At 65.0% G+C, this 16964-nt stretch overlaps 2 protein-coding genes across 2 annotated transcripts in view; one reads left to right on the top strand and one right to left on the bottom strand.

Moving 5' to 3' along the window:
• The window catches only part of MMEL1 (membrane metalloendopeptidase like 1), a 38889-nt gene extending 30062 nt beyond the window's left edge, over window positions 1-8827 (top strand). The window contains exons 11-22 of the mRNA XM_074381467.1: window positions 24-117; window positions 1561-1689; window positions 2113-2211; window positions 2817-2900; window positions 3310-3413; window positions 3739-3797; window positions 4225-4344; window positions 5145-5278; window positions 5388-5453; window positions 7323-7418; window positions 7705-7781; window positions 8376-8827. Coding sequence (XP_074237568.1) covers window positions 24-117; window positions 1561-1689; window positions 2113-2211; window positions 2817-2900; window positions 3310-3413; window positions 3739-3797; window positions 4225-4344; window positions 5145-5278; window positions 5388-5453; window positions 7323-7418; window positions 7705-7781; window positions 8376-8475 — 1162 coding nt within the window. The 3' untranslated portion in view covers window positions 8476-8827. The remainder of the gene's footprint in view (window positions 1-23; window positions 118-1560; window positions 1690-2112; window positions 2212-2816; window positions 2901-3309; window positions 3414-3738; window positions 3798-4224; window positions 4345-5144; window positions 5279-5387; window positions 5454-7322; window positions 7419-7704; window positions 7782-8375) is intronic.
• Window positions 7890-14521, bottom strand: PRXL2B (peroxiredoxin like 2B). The gene is given in 9 exon segments (XM_074379950.1): window positions 7890-8243; window positions 9797-10037; window positions 10534-10652; window positions 11594-11669; window positions 12924-12987; window positions 13575-13626; window positions 14064-14228; window positions 14231-14267; window positions 14384-14521. Coding segments are annotated over 8 exon segments (594 nt in total). The 5' UTR covers window positions 14447-14521; the 3' UTR covers window positions 7890-8243; window positions 9797-10019.
• Window positions 14522-16964: the final 2443 nt, after the last annotated feature.

Genomic DNA, 16964 nt, shown 5'->3' with positions numbered 1-16964 from the left:
CAACCCTCTGCCTTCTGCCCCAGGACCATACAGAACTACCTGGTCTGGCGCCTGGTGCAGGACCGCATTGGCAGCCTGAGTCAGAGGTTCAAGGACACACGAGTGCACTACCGCAGGGTAAGCCCGCCCCCGCCCAGAGCCCGGCCCCTCACTCACTCATCCCTGCCACAGTGCTGAGCAAATGCTGTGGGCGAGCACCGAGGTCCACACCAGGGCCCCAGCCAGGGACCAGGCGGGGCCAGGCACCCACCCCGGTGGAGGGTGGGCCATAGCAGTCAACGAAGCAGAACTCGACCCTGCCAGAACCACAGAGTATGATGTGTCAGGGAGGACGAGGGCAGGGGCGCTGCTCCGGGGAGGTGACATCTGAGACCTAAAGGAGCAGAAACAGCCAGGGCCAGGGCAGAGGCCGAGGCCAGAGCAGGCAGAGGCCAGGGGGCTGGACCTGGTATCAGCAAGGGCCAGGAAGGAGAAGAAAGAGGACAGGGAGGGAGGGGAGGTGACTGCCAGCCGCAGCCACCAGTGTGGGTTGTACTCCCGTCTGAAAGGCGCTGGGGTGCTAAGAGCAGAGACTCGGTCCGATTCCTGTTCCTGTGGTCACTGTGGCTGCTGTGGGGCTGGGGTGAGGGTGGAGACAGGGAGGCCCTGGGGCATTCTGGCTGTTCTGGGGAGAGTGAGCTGAGTAGGGGGCAGGGTCAGCATGGAGGCCGATGTGGTCACCGGGGGAGGTGGCAGGCTTGGCTAGGGCGCTGGCAGACAGACAGACAGGGGAGGTGTGGGCCACGGTGGCTGAGGGGCTGGGTATAGGGGCTAAGGGCAGAGGGGAGTCGGGACTCTCAAGACCTTTGCTGGAGTACTGGGAGGGACAGAGGCCCCACTGCGATGGAGAGACTAGGGCACAGGCCAGCTGGGGCAGGTCAAGCCTCCTGCTGCCATGGGGGGTCAGAGACATCTATGAGCCAAGCATCGGGGGGCACTGAGTCTAGGAGCTCTGGGGAGAAGGAACGGCTGCCTCCCTTCCCGGAGGGCAGGAAATCCTGCAGCGTGAGGTGTGGCAGGACCATGGACACAGCTGTCCCTGGGCTGGCCTGAGCCTGGGGCCCAGAGTCTCGTGCCCCTGGGGACAGATGAGCGGTGTTCTCACAGCTGCTTCAGCAATGGGGAGAGCAGGGCCTAGGAGCTGGTGGCTGAGAGAGACGTGGTCCCAGGCCTGGCTCCGGGGTCAGCACCAGCCCTGTGCCTTGGGACTGGAGCTGAAGTCCTGGAGAGCAGAGTCCAGCCAGACAACCAGGACAGGGGCCGGGGAGGAACACCCCCAACTCCCCAGGGTAATGGCCCAGCTCTCATCTAGGGAGTTCCCCCCTACTCACAATGGCACCCCCATCCTTCCCTGGCTGCAGCAGCACCCAGAGGTGAGGCTGAGACCATCCGCCCCACCCCCAGGCCCCAGGGTACCCTGAGCCTGAGGATGGGTAGGTCTGCTCCCCACGTAAGCCCAGGGCACCCCACCAGGCCTGGGGAGGCTGAAGAGGGTACCTGTGCGATGCCGGTGGCCCCCAGGCGCTGTTCGGCACGATGGTGGAGGAGGCGCGCTGGCGTGAGTGTGTGGGCTACGTCAACAGCAACATGGAGAGCGCCGTGGGCTCCCTCTACGTCAGGGAGGCCTTCCCCGGAGACAGCAAGAGCATGGTGGGCACCTCATCCATGGCCCACCAGGGCCAGCCTTCCGCGGGGACACCCAGCCTCCCCACCCAGGCTCAGGGGCGGCTGGGGGAGCCACGTCTGCTCCAGTGCACCAGACAGAGGGAGGCCAATCGAAGCCCTTCCCTCCCAACCCCGTGCCCCCGACCCCAGCTGCCATCGGGCCCCACTCCTGGGCCCTGCGGGTCCAGCTGGGAAAGGCACAGGTGGTACAAGTTGCCCCAGGGCCCTGATGACCCTGAAGGGGGGGTCATCCCCTGCCCGCCCCACACCTCACCCGAGAGGCTCCCAGCTGGGCGGCCCTGGGCCTTGTCCCAGGGAGGCTCAGACTAGACCTCCCCAAAACCCTCAAAGGCTGGTCACCTTCCCTCCGGGCGAATCTGGGTCATGAGGGCCATGCCTGCCTCCCAGGTCAGAGAGCTCATTGGCAAGGTGCGGGCGGTGTTCGTGGAGACGCTGGATGAGCTGGGCTGGATGGATGAGTTGTCCAAGGAGAAGGCGCGAGAGAAGGTGTGCGGCTCGCAGAGGCCGGGCAGCCCCGACCGGACCCGGGCATGGGAGCCACCCCGACAGGCCCACCCGACGGCCCCCACGGGGAGAGGGCTGCCCTGGGAGGCACAGACAGGACCACCTGCCCCCTGCAGAGCTGAGGAAAAGCAGGCGGGAGTGGGAACCAGGCCTGGGACATCCCCAGTGCTCCCCAGGAGCCAGTCGGAGTAGCAGTGACCTGGGGAGCGAGGGTCAGACCCACCAGAAGCCCCTCTGGACCCAAGTGACAGATGGCAGCCAAGTGACCCCTCTGGGACCCCCACCCGGACCCCTGGAGGGCTGCTGGGTTCTAAGTCAGCTGGACAGAGCCCCTCCATGTTCTATTCCCATTGAACCTCCCAAGAGCCTGCAAGGTGGGGGCCCACTCCTAGAGCCCCCCAGCCCCTCACCCACGGGACAGGGAGAGCACATCCAGGATGCCCCAGGCCGACCCCTCCCGCAGTGGGGTGGCCACTGACCAGGTCCCCAGCAGACCCCTCCCACAGTGGGGCGGCCACTGACCAGATCCCCAGGCCGACCCCTCCCGCAGTGGGGCGGCCGCTGACCGGCCCCTCCTCCCCACTCAGGCCATGAGCATCCGGGAGCAGATTGGCCACCCTGACTACATCCTGGAGGAGAGGAACAAGCGCCTGGACGAGGAGTACTCCAACGTGCGCCCCCCAACACACACTGCTGCCTGCTTGTCCCCTTGTAGCCACCCCAGTCCCAAACCACCCCGCACACCGTGGACATGAGGCCCAGATTGCCTGGGGGGAGCTCTGTGCCAAGCTCTGTGCCCTCCTCCCAGGCACCAACACCACTGTCCTCACCACGCCCTAGGGTGGTGGCTCCAGCACTACCCTCAGTGTGCAGATGGGGAAACTGAGGCCTGGAGGGATGAGGGACTTGCTCGGAGTCATGTAAACGCTCACTGCCAGGGTTCACCTGCACCCACAGCCAGCTGTCCACCTGCGGATGCCTGGCAAGGCTTGAGGTCCTTCCCCAACCACCCAGGACCTCTCCCCTTGCCCCGCTGAGGGTCCAGCCGAGCACCTGGCAGTGACTGGCCCCCTCCCACAGCTGAACTTCTCGGAGCACCTGTACTTTGAGAACGGTCTGCAGAGCCTCAAGGTGGGCGCCCAGCGGAGCCTCCGGAAGCTTCGGGAAAAGGTGGACCCGAATCTGTGAGTGGCGTCACTGGCGCAGCAAGGGCGGGGCAGGGAGTGGCCAGCAGGGCGTGCAGGGCCACCTGCTAGGTGGGGGGACTGGATGCGTGGCTGGGGTGCAGTGGCAGCTCAGAGGGGCGGTCACTGGGCCCGTCTCAGATGGAGTCTGCTTTCTGGGGCCCAAGTCTCCCCCTCCTCAGGGACCCTAGGAAGAAACCAGATCTTGGGATAGGCCTGGCCCCCTGCTCTAGTGTGGCTGGGGTGGGCTCTGGTCCATCGAGGCAGGGAGGGGCCAGAGGGTCCCGGGAGAAGCGGCTCCCAGAGACCGGCTTGTCAATCACAGCTGGATCATCGGGGCGGCCGTGGTCAATGCATTCTACTCCCCAAACCGAAACCAGATCGGTAAGTTCCTCCCCTCCCCGCCCGCATGGGCCCTTTGGTGCCAGAGCTGAAGGGGCGGCGTGCCAACCCCTGCCGACCTTTCCTCCTGGGGCACCCCAGCCTGTTCTCGGAAGGGGAGCAGGCACCCGCTGTCCCACGGCACTCCTTGCTGCCCCCAGGGGAACATTCGCTGCTGTGCCCGTGAGTGGCTCCAGGAGGGACTGCACAGGAGGTGGGAGGAGGCGGGACTGGGGTCCTGGGCCTGCCAGGCATGAGCCCGCCCAGCCTCTGACCCTCTGTGTCCCCATCTGTAAATTGAGGGGTCTTGACCTCTACCTCCCGGTCTGTGGGATGGGATGTCAGAAGCCCTGGCGGCGCCATCCCTGAGCCTGGCACACGGGAGACGCATCCACTCACAGCCTGGTCTTTGTCCCGCCCCTGGGGACAGTGTTCCCTGCTGGGATCCTCCAGCCCCCCTTCTTCAGCAAGGAGCAGCCGCAGGCCTTGAATTTCGGGGGCATCGGGACGGTGATCGGTCATGAGATCACGCATGGCTTCGACGACAGCGGTGAGGGTCCCCGCCAACCACACGCGCCCTCCCCATCCACGGAGAAGAGCCCGAAAGGGGTCTGGGGGGCCGTTCAACTGCTTCGTGGCTTCAGTGGGGACACCAAGGCCAGGTCCCCAGGGAGCTGTGGGGGCAGGGCAGACGTTGAATGCCAGGCTGGGGCCCTGCATGGGGGCATCGACTCCCACCATAGAGGAAGAGAGCCAGGGACTCCAGCTCGTGACCCTGACTCCACCTGGCACTGGGCACTTCCCTCCCTCGGCCTGTGACGTGGGGACCACAGCAGTGAAGCCCCGATCCCGGCCTGGGGGTCTCTCCAGACCCGGCCTCCTCCACCCAGGCTGTGTCCAGCCCCGCCATAGCCATGCCGACCTCTGCCACTCAGGGGGGACCACCCTACCTGGGACAGGGGCCCCGGCTGATTTTCCCCTGTGGCTCAGCCATCAGGACCTTCCGTGGGCAGCCCCATGTCCCCAGGGACCACGTGCTCCCCTCACCTGGGGCTTAGAGTTTGGGCATCACAGAAGGAGCCCTTAAACCCCGGAGCCTTCAAGACCTCAGGACCCAGGTGCTGGGCCCTGGCCTCAGGGGGTGGCATAGGAGGCCACTGAAGGCCTCCCTCTCTGGGGGGCTGTGTAGCCCCAGACAGCTGCTGCCCCTTGGAGCCCGAGACACTCTTCAGGCTCAGCCTGCTCAGGACAGTGGGCTCTCTGTGGTGGGGCTGCCTGCAGTGGGGGCAGGAGACGCCGGGCACAGCACGGCCAGGGCTGTGTGGGCAGCCCTCCTCTGCCCCTGCCCAGGCCGGAACTTCGACAAGAACGGCAACATGATGGACTGGTGGAGTAACTTCTCCAGCCAGCACTTCCGGGAGCAGTCGGAGTGCATGATCTACCAGTACGGCAACTACTCCTGGGACCTGGCAGAGGGGCAGAACGTGAGCACTGCCACCAGCACCAGGCTGAGGGGACCCGGGCCCCAGCCCTGTCCCGCGGGAGAGGGGAGTCAGGGCCGCAGCTGCCCCCAATCCTGGCTCCTGTGCGCAGGTGAACGGATTCAACACCCTTGGCGAAAACATTGCTGACAATGGAGGGGTGCGGCAAGCCTACCAGGTGAGGCCCGGAGGGGACCCCAGCAGGGGACGGGGCACTCACTCGGGACGGGACCCTGGCAGGGGACGGGGCGTCGGGGCTCGCTGGGGACCCCGCAGGGGATGGGGCATCGGGGCTCCCTGGGGACCCTGGCAGGGGACGGGGCGCTCACTCAGGATGGGACCCCGGCAGGGGACAGGGCATCAGGGCTCACTGGGGACCCCGCAGGGGATGGGGCATCAGGGCTCACTGGGGACCCCACAGGGGATGGGGCATCAGGGCTCACTGGGGACCCCGGCAGGGGACGGGGCATCAGGGCTCACTGGGGACCCCGGCAGGGGATGGGGCATCAGGGCTCACTGGGGACCCCGGCAGGGGACGGGGCGCTCACTCAGGATGGGACCCCGGCAGGGGACAGGGCATCAGGGCTCACTGGGGACCCCGCAGGGGATAGGGTGTCGGGGCTCACTGGGGACCCCGGCAGGGGACGGGGCATCAGGGCTCACTGGGGACCCCGCAGGGGATGGGGTGTCGGGGCTCACTGGGGACCCCGGCAGGGGACGGGGCATCAGGGCTCACTGGGGACCCCACAGGGGATGGGGCATCGGGGCTCACTGGGGACCCCGGCAGGGGACGGGGCATCAGGGCTCACTGGGGACCCCGGCAGGGGATGGGGCATCAGGGCTCACTGGGGACCCCACAGGGGATGGGGCATCGGGGTTCACTGGGGACCCCGGCAGGGGACGGGGCACTCACTCAGGATGGGACCCCGGCAGGGGATGGGGCATCAGGGCTCACTGGGGACCCCGCAGGGGATGGGGTGTCGGGGCTCGCTGGGGACCCCGCACAGGACGGGGCATCTGGGCTCGCTGGGGACCCCGGCAGGGGATGGGGTGCTCACTCGGGACGGGACCCCGGCAGGGGACGGGGTGTCGGGGCTCACTGGGGACCCCGGCAGGGGACGGGGCGTCGGGGCTCGCTGGGGACCCCGCAGGGGATGGGGCATCAGGGCTCCCTGGGGACCCTGGCAGGGGACGGGGCGCTCACTCAGGATGGGACCCCGGCAGGGGACAGGGCATCAGGGCTCACTGGGGACCCCGCAGGGGATGGGGTGTCGGGGCTCACTGGGGACCCCGGCAGGGGACGGGGCATCAGGGCTCACTGGGGACCCCGCAGGGGATGGGGTGTCGGGGCTCACTGGGGACCCCGGCAGGGGACGGGGCATCAGGGCTCACTGGGGACCCCACAGGGGATGGGGCATCGGGGCTCACTGGGGACCCCGGCAGGGGACGGGGCATCAGGGCTCACTGGGGACCCCGGCAGGGGATGGGGCATCAGGGCTCACTGGGGACCCCACAGGGGATGGGGCATCGGGGTTCACTGGGGACCCCGGCAGGGGACGGGGCACTCACTCAGGATGGGACCCCGGCAGGGGATGGGGCATCAGGGCTCACTGGGGACCCCGCAGGGGATGGGGTGTCGGGGCTCGCTGGGGACCCCGCACAGGACGGGGCATCTGGGCTCGCTGGGGACCCCGGCAGGGGATGGGGTGCTCACTCGGGACGGGACCCCGGCAGGGGACGGGGTGTCGGGGCTCACTGGGGACCCCAGCAGGGGATGGGGCATCGGGGCTCGCCGGGGACCCCAGCAGGGGATGAGGGCGCCGGGGCTCGCTCAGGACGGGCACTGTGCAGTGGGCTGCCTGGCCAGGGATCCCCCCAGAGCCCAGCTCAGGGTTCCCTGACTGAGGTGGTGAGCGAGCACCCACGGGGTCTGCAAAGGGGACCTGCACAGGGTCCCTGCAGGAGCAGTACCCCCACAGGCGTAGGTCCTGGAGCTCTGGAGTCCAGGCTGGCAGGCCCGAGCCCAGCTCCCGTCCGCTGCCTGCAGGCCTACCTCAAGTGGATGGCAGAGGGCGGCAAGGACCAGCAGCTGCCCGGCCTAGCTCTCACCCACGAGCAGCTCTTCTTCATCAACTACGCCCAGGTGGCAGCCACAGTCCTGGTCCCACCGTCCCCAGATTCCCAGCTCATCTCTGGAGGACCCACTCTGGGGACGAGAGCCCCGCGTGGGAGGCCCCTTGGGGGAAAAGCATGAGGGGCAGGGGCGGGAGCTGGAGAGGAGTCCAGTGCTGACGGGAGGAGAGGGACACCCACTGGCTCCCCCCACCCCACCCTAGAAGGGGCAGCCTGGGGATGGTGGAGACCCTCCCCCACCCCTCCCAGCCACCCCACCCCTGTGGTCTGTAACCACGCCCCCCACACGCCCACAGGTATGGTGCGGGTCCTACCGGCCCGAGTTTGCCATCCAGTCCATCAAGACGGACGTCCACAGTCCCCTGAAATACAGGCAAGTGCTCCCAATGCCCACACCCCCCTCTTGCCAGCCATGACCCCCTCACCCCCACCCCGGTGGCCTGTAAGAGTTAAAGAAAAAAGCAGCACAAAAAAACGGCTCCACAGTGAAAACCAGGTTTACTTTGGGAAGGAACCTGAGGGCGTTCTCGCTGATTTCAGGAGCACGCTCTGACCGACTAAGAGGGTCTAAGGGTTTAGGGAGGGAGAGCCTATGGCAGGCTCAGAACGTTTCTGTGTGAGGGAAGTTTTACTGCAGGGCTGGCACGTTTCTGGTCAGAGAGCGTTTATCTCGCGGTTGGCACGTTTCTGGTCAGAGAGAGTTCATCTCGCGGTTGGCACGTTTCTGGTCAGAGAGAGTTCATCTCACGGTTGGCACGTTTCTGGTCAGAGAGAGTTCATCTCGCGGTTGGCACGTTTCTGGTCAGAGAGAGTTCATCTCGCGGTTGGCACGTTTCTGGTCATGCTGACATGAGCCATCAGGCTGACGCTGGGCTGGTTTCTAGTCAAGGGGAACTAAAAATGGCCGGGCTTGTACACGATGGCCATGGTCCCGCTTAGTCTCACCTGCCCATCCACACACCCACAGGGTGCTGGGCTCGCTGCAGAACCTGGCCGCCTTCGCAGACACATTCCACTGCGCCCAGGGCACCCCCATGAACCCCAGGGAGCGATGCCGCGTGTGGTAGCCAAGGCCCGGCCGCGCTGCGCGGCCCACGCCCACCCGCTGCTCGGAGGCCTCTGTGTGCAGAAGGTGCGGCCGGCGGAGACCCAGCGTACGCCCCGCCCCAGCCGGCCGTGCCAAGCCTGCCTGCCAGGCATCTGCGCCTGGCCTCCAGTGCAGCCACCTGCCTGACACCCCGGGATGAGCAGTGTCCAGAGCAGAGCTGGCCCCGAGCCCCCTCCACAGACGCTCTCGGGGCTCAGCGCCCCACCACAGCCCTACACAGACGGGCCGCTGTGCCCTGCCCACCCTCCAAAGCGCACTGTTTCCCAGTGTCCACAGCTTCAGACTTGAGCTAAGTAAATGCTTCAAAGAAATCGGAGGCCTTGCTTGTCTGGGACAGACTAGGGTGGGCAGACGGGTGGCAGTGGCCTCGGGCAAGATGGCTGCCGGGGGCTGGGGGGAGAGTGACAGCTGGGAGCTGAGTGGGAGGGGGCCGGTTCTAGCCAGATTTCCCAGGGTCCAGTCCAGGGTCAGCAGTGACCAGGGTGCCCCCGAGTGCCTGCCCCCAGGGACCGCATGTTCAGATGCGGAGAGCCCCGCTGGGGCGCCGGGGGACCGACGGAGCTGCCGCCGGAGCGGGGAGTCCTAGCTGTATAACTGAAAGCCCGAGGACGGGCTGAACACACAGGGGTGTGGTCCCTGCTATTCGTTTTTTCAAATGGCCACTTCGAGGGTGGGGCTGGGGGCAGGAAGGGAACTAGGAGACCAGCAGGAGGCCACAGTGGTCCCCGAGTCTGGACTAGGGGGGCCAGGAGCGCTGCGGTTGTCATCGGCCTGCATGGGAGGGGAGGGCCCTGAGCAGGGAGTCTGGCCTGGGAGGTGAGGGGCTCTGCTCGGGACTTGTTGGGAACCCCCAAGGAAAGGTGGCCAGGAAGCTGGACACACCTAACTGGACCAAGACCCCCCAGGCCGCTGCCCCACAGGCCTCAGAGACCATCCGCAGCGGGTGCAGTGATTCTGACATCAGGAAAGGGCCTTGCGGCGGGCTGACCCATCACCTGAGGGTCCCCAGGGTCCATGGCCCCAACAGGTGGAATCAAGCCCATCTCTGCCCTGAAAACCCACTCTCCTGAGTGGCTCCCACCAGCCACGGGCACCGACCCCGCCCCGCTGAAGCCTCGCCCTGACCCCACACTCCTCCCCCGACATGCGCTGGGGTCCATCGCCTTTGAAGGGAGTGACAGGGCAGTGAGGTCCCCATTCCCTCCCGAGCGGCACACGAACTGAAGGCCCAAGGTCTCCAGAGACACTCGCAAAGCAGGATGGTGACCCCTGGGACTCACAGCTGCCCTGCGAGCAAGGCGGGGGCCCCGGGGGCTGCAGGGCTCGGAGCTGGCGTAGCAGCGTCCGCCCAGGAACCGCAGGCCGAAGGTTCGGTGCTGTCCGCGGATCCGAAGTTCCACAGCCCGGCCCGGCGGCGCCAGAACCGTTTTTCCAGGCTGACTTCCAGCTCACCCAGGGCAGCAGACACCTCCTGGATCCTGGAGGCCAAGACCTTCACCTCCCTCACAACTCTCTGTCACACTGCGGGGACAGGAACAGGAGGGACACAAGGCAGCCCGACCTGTTGGTCACTCCCCTCCATTCAGGACATAAGAGGCCAGCCACCAGGACCACAGCAATGCCTGACAAGGTCCCTCAGACGATCCTAGCCCTCCCGAGGCAGAGAGGACAGGTCCCTCAGATGATCCTAGCCCTCCCGAGGCAGAGAGGACAGGTCCCTCAGATGATCCTAGCCCCCCAAAGGCGGAGAGGACAGGCCCGTCGGCCCCCGCCTGTGTGCAGCCCCCACCTCTGAGGACAGCCCCGAAGTGCCTGTCCATCCAGCCACACTGCCCTTCTGCCCCTCTCAGCCTGGCCCCACTGCAAGTGGGGTCACAGTGGCACCCACATCCCAGGGCACAACTGGCATGACACCTGAGAGGCTGTGGCTCAGCCCCCAGCCAGGCCAAGAGCTCCTCCCAGGGGACCTGGGGGCATGGCATGGGTTGGCAGGCAGTGCCCCCAAAGCCCAACTCACCTGAGGCGGCCCGCTGGCACACACCTCTGCAGAGATGCCCAGGACCTGCAGGATATGCTCCCAGGGAACGTAGTCACCTGGAGACTTCTGGACGAAATGCAGCAGCACTGTGTCACCACCTGTAGCAGCGGGCGGGCCGTCAGCACCCAGAGGCTGCCCGTGTCACCACCTGTAGCTGCGGGCGGGCCGTCAGCACCCAGAGGCTGCCCGTGTCACCACCTGTAGCTGCGGGCGGGCCGTCAGCACCCAGAGGCTGCCCGTGTCACCACCTGTAGCTGCGGGCGGGCCGTCAGCACCCAGAGGCTGCCCGTGTCACCACCTGTAGCTGCGGGCGGGCCGTCAGCACCCAGAGGCTGCCCGTGTCACCACCTGTAGCTGCGGGCGGGCCGTCAGCACCCAGAGGCTGCCCGTGTCACCACCTGTAGCAGCGGGCGGGCCGTCAGCACCCAGAGGCTGCCCGTGTCACCACCTGTAGCAGCGGGCGGGCCGTCAGCACCCAGAGGCTGCCCGTGTCACCACCTGTAGCAGCGGGCGGGCCGTCAGCACCCAGAGGCTGCCCGTGTCACCACCTGTAGCAGCGGGCGGGCCGTCAGCACCCAGAGGCTGCCCGTGTCACCACCTGTAGCAGCGGGCGGGCCGTCAGCACCCAGAGGCTGCCCGTGTCACCACCTGTAGCTGCGGGCGGGCCGTCAGCACCCAGAGGCTGCCTATGTCACCACCTGTAGCAGCGGGGGGGCCGTCAGCACCCAGAGGCTGCCTGTGTCACCGCCTGTAGTGGCAGGCAGGCCGTCAGGGCGCCCTGGAGGCAGCCTGCATTTTGCAGCCATGTACTTGGAGGAGGGAGAGCGGGGCAGCCCTAGCCGGCCATGTCCCCCACCTGGCTACCCCGATGAGTGAGCCGTTCTGCCGCAGCCCCACCCAGCCCGGCAGACATGCGGAACCTGCCCGCTGCAGAGTGGGGCTGTGATGAGACTGACGAGGCAGAGAGAGTGCCTGGGCTGGGCCACCAAGTGCAGCAAGGCCCTCCCTAGGGCAGCAGCTGGGCCCTCCCTTAACCTACCTTTGCCGACCACCGGCAGCCCTCCACTCTGTGGCAGGTTCCCAGACAGGTTCCCCTGGATGCCAATAGCCTTGGGCTGCCAGGAGTGAGCAGAGCCTGGGCTGTAGGGCACGTTGGGAACCAGATGTAAGGCTGATTGCCCCACAGGGTCGTGGGGTGAGCCTTATGCTGTGCTGAGGCACAGGATCCGAGAAATAAAGAGACAGGACACAGAAGTACAAAGAAAATGCAGCTGGACTCAGGGGGGGACGCCACCTATAAGCGGAGTCAGGCGAGGCCCCGAATGTCCAGAAGCCTGAGTATTTATTGTGTATAGGTTGGGGGCAGGGCAGTGAGTGAACTCATCTTTAAGGACAGTGATATGGTCGTGAGCAATAAAACATAGGTTCCACCCCCATTAGTTCACCTAGGCCGGGAGGTGGACAGCGCGCAGCAAGGGCCCCGTTCCCATGAAGGCAAGGGCCGTGTGCAGTCAGGGGTCCACCCCCATTAGGTCACCGAGGCTTGAAGTTGGGCCATGCGCAGTGAAGAGGGTGAAGTGTGCGATACTTCTATCTATGGGAAACTACTTCTAAGAAGATTCATAGGAGGATGCTTTAAGTCACACAGCAGTGACAGAGCTGTCAGGGTTACCGCCACCTTCTGGCAGCTTCCAGTGGCTTCTGTGGGAAGATGCTTTTCGAGCAGCACAGTAGCAAGAGCTGATGAAGTTCAGTCACCAAGGTGGATTCCGGGTCTGAGGGCAGCCTTCCACGAGAACTGGAGCAGGGTCCTGCAACTCCTTTATCAGGAGGAGTGGCTCTCGCCCCAAGCCTGCCGTTCAGCGGGTATCTTTACGACACTGAACGCTGCCGCCTGGGCCATGGATTCTTGTCCTGGTATAACCGTTTTCCCTTAAACCATGCTCTGCACTGTGTCTGCTCTGGGCATTCCTCCGACTATAAGCTGCTTATTCCTTAATTCATGCTCTGCACTGTGTCCACTCTAGGCATTCCTCCGATTATGAACTAAGATATAATTATAGATATATATGTAGGGAAATATTTTTTAGGCACTCCTACTATCAACTATTAATGATTATATATACAGGATTATATAAAGGGAGACTTCAAGCCCTATTTCTATAAACTAATACATGATGATGTAAAGGATATATAACAGGAAATAGTTAAGTAGTAACACTATAAAGTGAGATATTCCTCAAGCCCTAACTGTGCCAGGGTTCTGCTTAGCTCTCGTTCCTCGGTGCCTATCTGGGGGGTTACCCACACTGGGTCAGACCTAGAGGGAAGGCCCCTGGGAGCTCCCACCACCCCCGTCCGGCACAAACCTTGGCAGCTACATCACGCACGGACTTCCCGAGGGCCGCAGGGAGGACACCCAGGCTGCTATACCTGTGAAGACACCAGCATGCTCAGCCAGATTCCAGAAAAGCCTGGGCCCAGAGCCTGCTCCAGCAGCCATGAGACCAGCTCCTAAGTCATGCCCCACCCCACCCTACCCACCCACCTCACCAGGGCTCAGAGATGGCACAGGCAGCTGGATCAGCAGTCAGCCCAGCCCACTGGCAGGTTGGACCCCCAGCCCAATGGCTGCTGGCCAAGGGCCCACAGAGGGTGCAGGGAGTACGGATGGGGCCCCAGGCTGGGTGGGCCCAGGGATCTGGCTCAGCTGGCAGCTGCCAAGCAGGGGAGGTCGCCCGTGGCACAGACACCAGAAAGCTGGCATGGCCCCTGATGGGGCACCAGGCTCCCCGCCCGGTGGTCTGGACACCGAGAGCAAGACCTGGATGGGGGGCTCGTTACACCACAGTGAAGGCCTGGCAGAAGGACTGGTCGGCGGTGCCACCAGAGCTGCCTTGCCTGGGAAGGCTCGAGGGGCAGCACCGCAGAGGGCAGCAGGGACAGGAGGTGGCAGGGAGCGGTGGGCACCCCTGGGCCCTCCACCCCACACTACCCCTTGGGTGCCCGCCCCCACTCACCGCTTGAAGCCCAGCTCCTTATAAAGCTGCTTGCTCTCATCCAGGTAGAGCTCTGGAAATCAAAAGGCACAGGTGTGTGCCCAGGCCCGGAACCAGCCCCCAACCACCACCACCAAGGATCACCCTCCTGCATCCGACCCTCTCTGTTCCTCTGCCCACCTCCGTGCCCAGCCCACCCACCCAGGGCCGGGAGGGGCAAAACAGGGCTGAGGGTCCCCCATCCTCAGAGGAGGGCTGAGTCCCAGAGGCAACAGGGGGAACCGGCGGGGCAGAGCTCGCCCAGACTCTGCTGCTGGACCCAGGTCTTTGCAGGGCACCACCGGGCCACCAGCTCGGGGGCGGGGAGGCAGGAAGAGAGGAGGGACGCTGACCCGTGCGCATATCAAGGCCGCTCCAGGAGACAGAAGAGCCTGGGCTTGGCAAGAAGGACCCGAACACCCTGAGTTTAGATAAGAGTTTCCGCGCCGCTGCGGCTGAAACAGGACGCACCGCCCGCGAAGTAGCCGCCGTCCAGGAACTCCTGCAGACCCAGGGCCTGGGGCCCCACGCCCACCAGGCGCACGCCGGGCTGCTCCAGGAGCCCCGCGAGGCTGCCGAGGTCCCGGGCGATCTAGCCGCACACCCCGCACCCGAAGCGCCGCAGCCCGGCCACCCGCACGCGCGCTCCCGCCACAGGCTCCGCAGCTCCACAGCCTGCAGGGCTGCGGGATCAGGGGCGCGCCCCGCCGACCTCGGGCCCGCCCGGCCCCGCGGCCCCACCACCCCCTCGCTGCCAGGGCGCCCCCAGTCCTGCGCCCGCCCGGCCTCACCTTCCCGGTCACCGCATGTTGCAGGACACACGCGCCCACGCGGGCAAGATCCACAGTGCTCATGGCGCCCGCGGCCCACCCTGCTTCATGGTTCCCCGCTCCCGGCTCCCGGCTCCCAGATCCAGTTCCAGGCCCCGCCCCGAGATGCCCTGGCCCCGCCCCGAGGTCAGGGCCCCGCCTCTCTCGCTGCCGCAGAGGCACCGCCCTTTCGGGCTAGTCTCCGCCCCGGGCCCCGCCCCAAGATGGCCGCAGCGCGCCGGGTCACAACCACGGCCTCATCCCGAGCCCCGCTCCGCCCCGTCGGATCCGCCCCTAGTCCCGCCTGGTTTCCCCGCCCGCTCCAGGCCAAGCCCGGAGATCGCAGCGCCAAATCCCGCCGCCGCCCGCGTGGATCCCTCCCGCCTCCTCACTCCCGGCCTGGCTGTCCCCCGTTCCGCATCCTGGTCCCGCCCCCAGCCCCGCCTCCCTGTTGGGTCAGAGTTGGAAGGAAACGCCCACCTCATTACATATGCGAGTCCGGCCTGCCCTCGGCGCCGCGGGCGGAGCTAGGCGGCTCGCGCCTGTGCAGAAGGCGGCGGGGTCGGGCAGCGGGCTCCGGGTGGTCCCGGGGGGCGGCGGGCAGCGGGCTTGGCGTGGTCCTGGGGGGCGGGCAGCGGGCTCGGGATGGTCGTGGGGGGCGGCGGGGCCAGGGGTGGTCCCGGGCGCGGCGGGGGTCTCCGTGCGGGCTCGCGTGTGACTGAGCTGGATTCAGGGTAGAGGGGAAGGGACCAGCGAGAGGTCTCGAGCTTGGGTGACCCGCAGTTGGGGTTCGAGGGCTTAGCCTTTCCATGTGGTCCGATTTTGGATTGAAAATCCCCGCAAATGCAGCGGTATCTCAATTGTACATGTACGAGTTGTCTTTAATCATAAAATGCTGTTCATTTCATGCCGGTTGCGTATCAGCTTTAACCCCAAACCTAAGGCAAAGTGGACCCAGGGAGATAAGCGCAGCTCGCAGAAGTGCACCGCGGTCCAGCACCCGGCAGAGGCGTCCTGTTCCTCCCCCTGCAGCGCGGTGACAGCTTTTATCACCAAGGCCGGGTGAGGGCAGAGTCACAGCTTCACCCAGCCTGGGCTCCCACCTGGGTGGACCCAGCCTGGCACAGTCTGATCTCCTGGCACTGGGCCTCACTCCCCAGGCTCCAGGACAGCTCCGGGTGCCTGGACGAGCTGGAGAAGGAAGGGGGAGACCCCACACTGTATTCCACAGAACCCCAAATAAAGGGGGGCCCAGGAGGGGTGCTGCTGCCTCCACTTGTGCCCTCACCCCGGGAGAGGGTGCTGGGGTGGTGACGGTCCAGACAGAAGTGTTACTATGTCAGAAAGGGCAAAAAGCAAAACAAGGAAGGGGAGGCACTAGGAGTGCGGACCTGTGGCAGCTCCAGAGCCCAGGAGTGCAGCCCCCGGAGACCAGAGCTGCTGCGCGACCGACCGTGCGGGGCTGAGCAGGCAGGGTCCCCTCTGCTGTCTGGGGCTGAGCAGGAGGGGGCTCCTCTACCTTCTCGGGGTGTTCAAGAAGAGGCCCCTGCTGTCTTGGCTATTCAAGAGGGGCTGCCACTTCCTGGGAAGCTGAGATCCCAGATGGGATTCAGCCATTTTCAGAGACATCCCCAGAGACAAGAATGTGAGATCAGTTCTTCTCTTGGCATCTCCCACCAATGCCGTCCACTGCAGGAGCCTCCCAGGAAGCCAGCGGGCAGAGGAGAGTGGGAAGGAGCTTACAGCCTCCTGGTGCCCAGTGCTGCAGAGCAGAGGTGGCCAGGACGCTGAGAAGCCGTGTATGTGTTTGCATATGTAGGGGCTGAACAACCACCTCCATCCTTTTGGGGTCCTGGCTGGGCCCAAGAGTTAAATCAAGATAAGACAGGTCATCATGCCAGTGTATTTGATTCAAGTTGGATGTGGCTCAGGAGCCCTCAGAAGGAAATGAAGACCCAGAGAAGCAGACTCAGTCACTCAGGTGCTGAACTGCACAGAGAGCAGTGAGGTTTCAGGAAGCAGCTAGATGACATGGGCAGGCTAGAAAGGTGAGTCGATTAATCAGGGGCTGCGCAGCGCTCACTGGTCTCAGCTTCTCATCCGTGAGCATCAGAGCTTTCTAGTGTAGGAAGAGCATCTTTCCCATGGGAATTTCCATCTTCTGCTTTTAAGAAACAGAAAAGAAATCAGAATGATCTTTTTGCCCCTGTTATTTTTTCAACCTCCTCGAATTCCAAATAGTGAATATGCCAGAACAGCCTGTTTTGGGGTGGCATCTTAGCTCCATGCACTGTACGGATCCGGCCCACACAATTTAAAGTAAATAGACAGGTTTGCTTCCTTTCTTCTCAGGTGTAACACAGTTCAGTGCAGACATCCTCAGGGGACAGCTCCTTCTACACCCATCGGCTTTCTGTCATCAGTGACGCGTTGGTCAGCTCTCTCACAAGCCTCTGTCAGTCACAGCAACCAAGTTTCACCTCCCACTCATGTTTCTCGTCCGCCACAGGCTGGCTCAGCTCCTGATGCCTCCTTCATTCTGGGGTCCGGGCTGAGCGAGCTT

This window comes from Saimiri boliviensis, chromosome 11 (genome assembly GCF_048565385.1).
Source record: "Saimiri boliviensis isolate mSaiBol1 chromosome 11, mSaiBol1.pri, whole genome shotgun sequence".
NCBI classification, from domain to species: domain Eukaryota; kingdom Metazoa; phylum Chordata; class Mammalia; order Primates; family Cebidae; genus Saimiri; species Saimiri boliviensis.
This window is presented reverse-complemented; position numbering and strand designations above follow the sequence as displayed.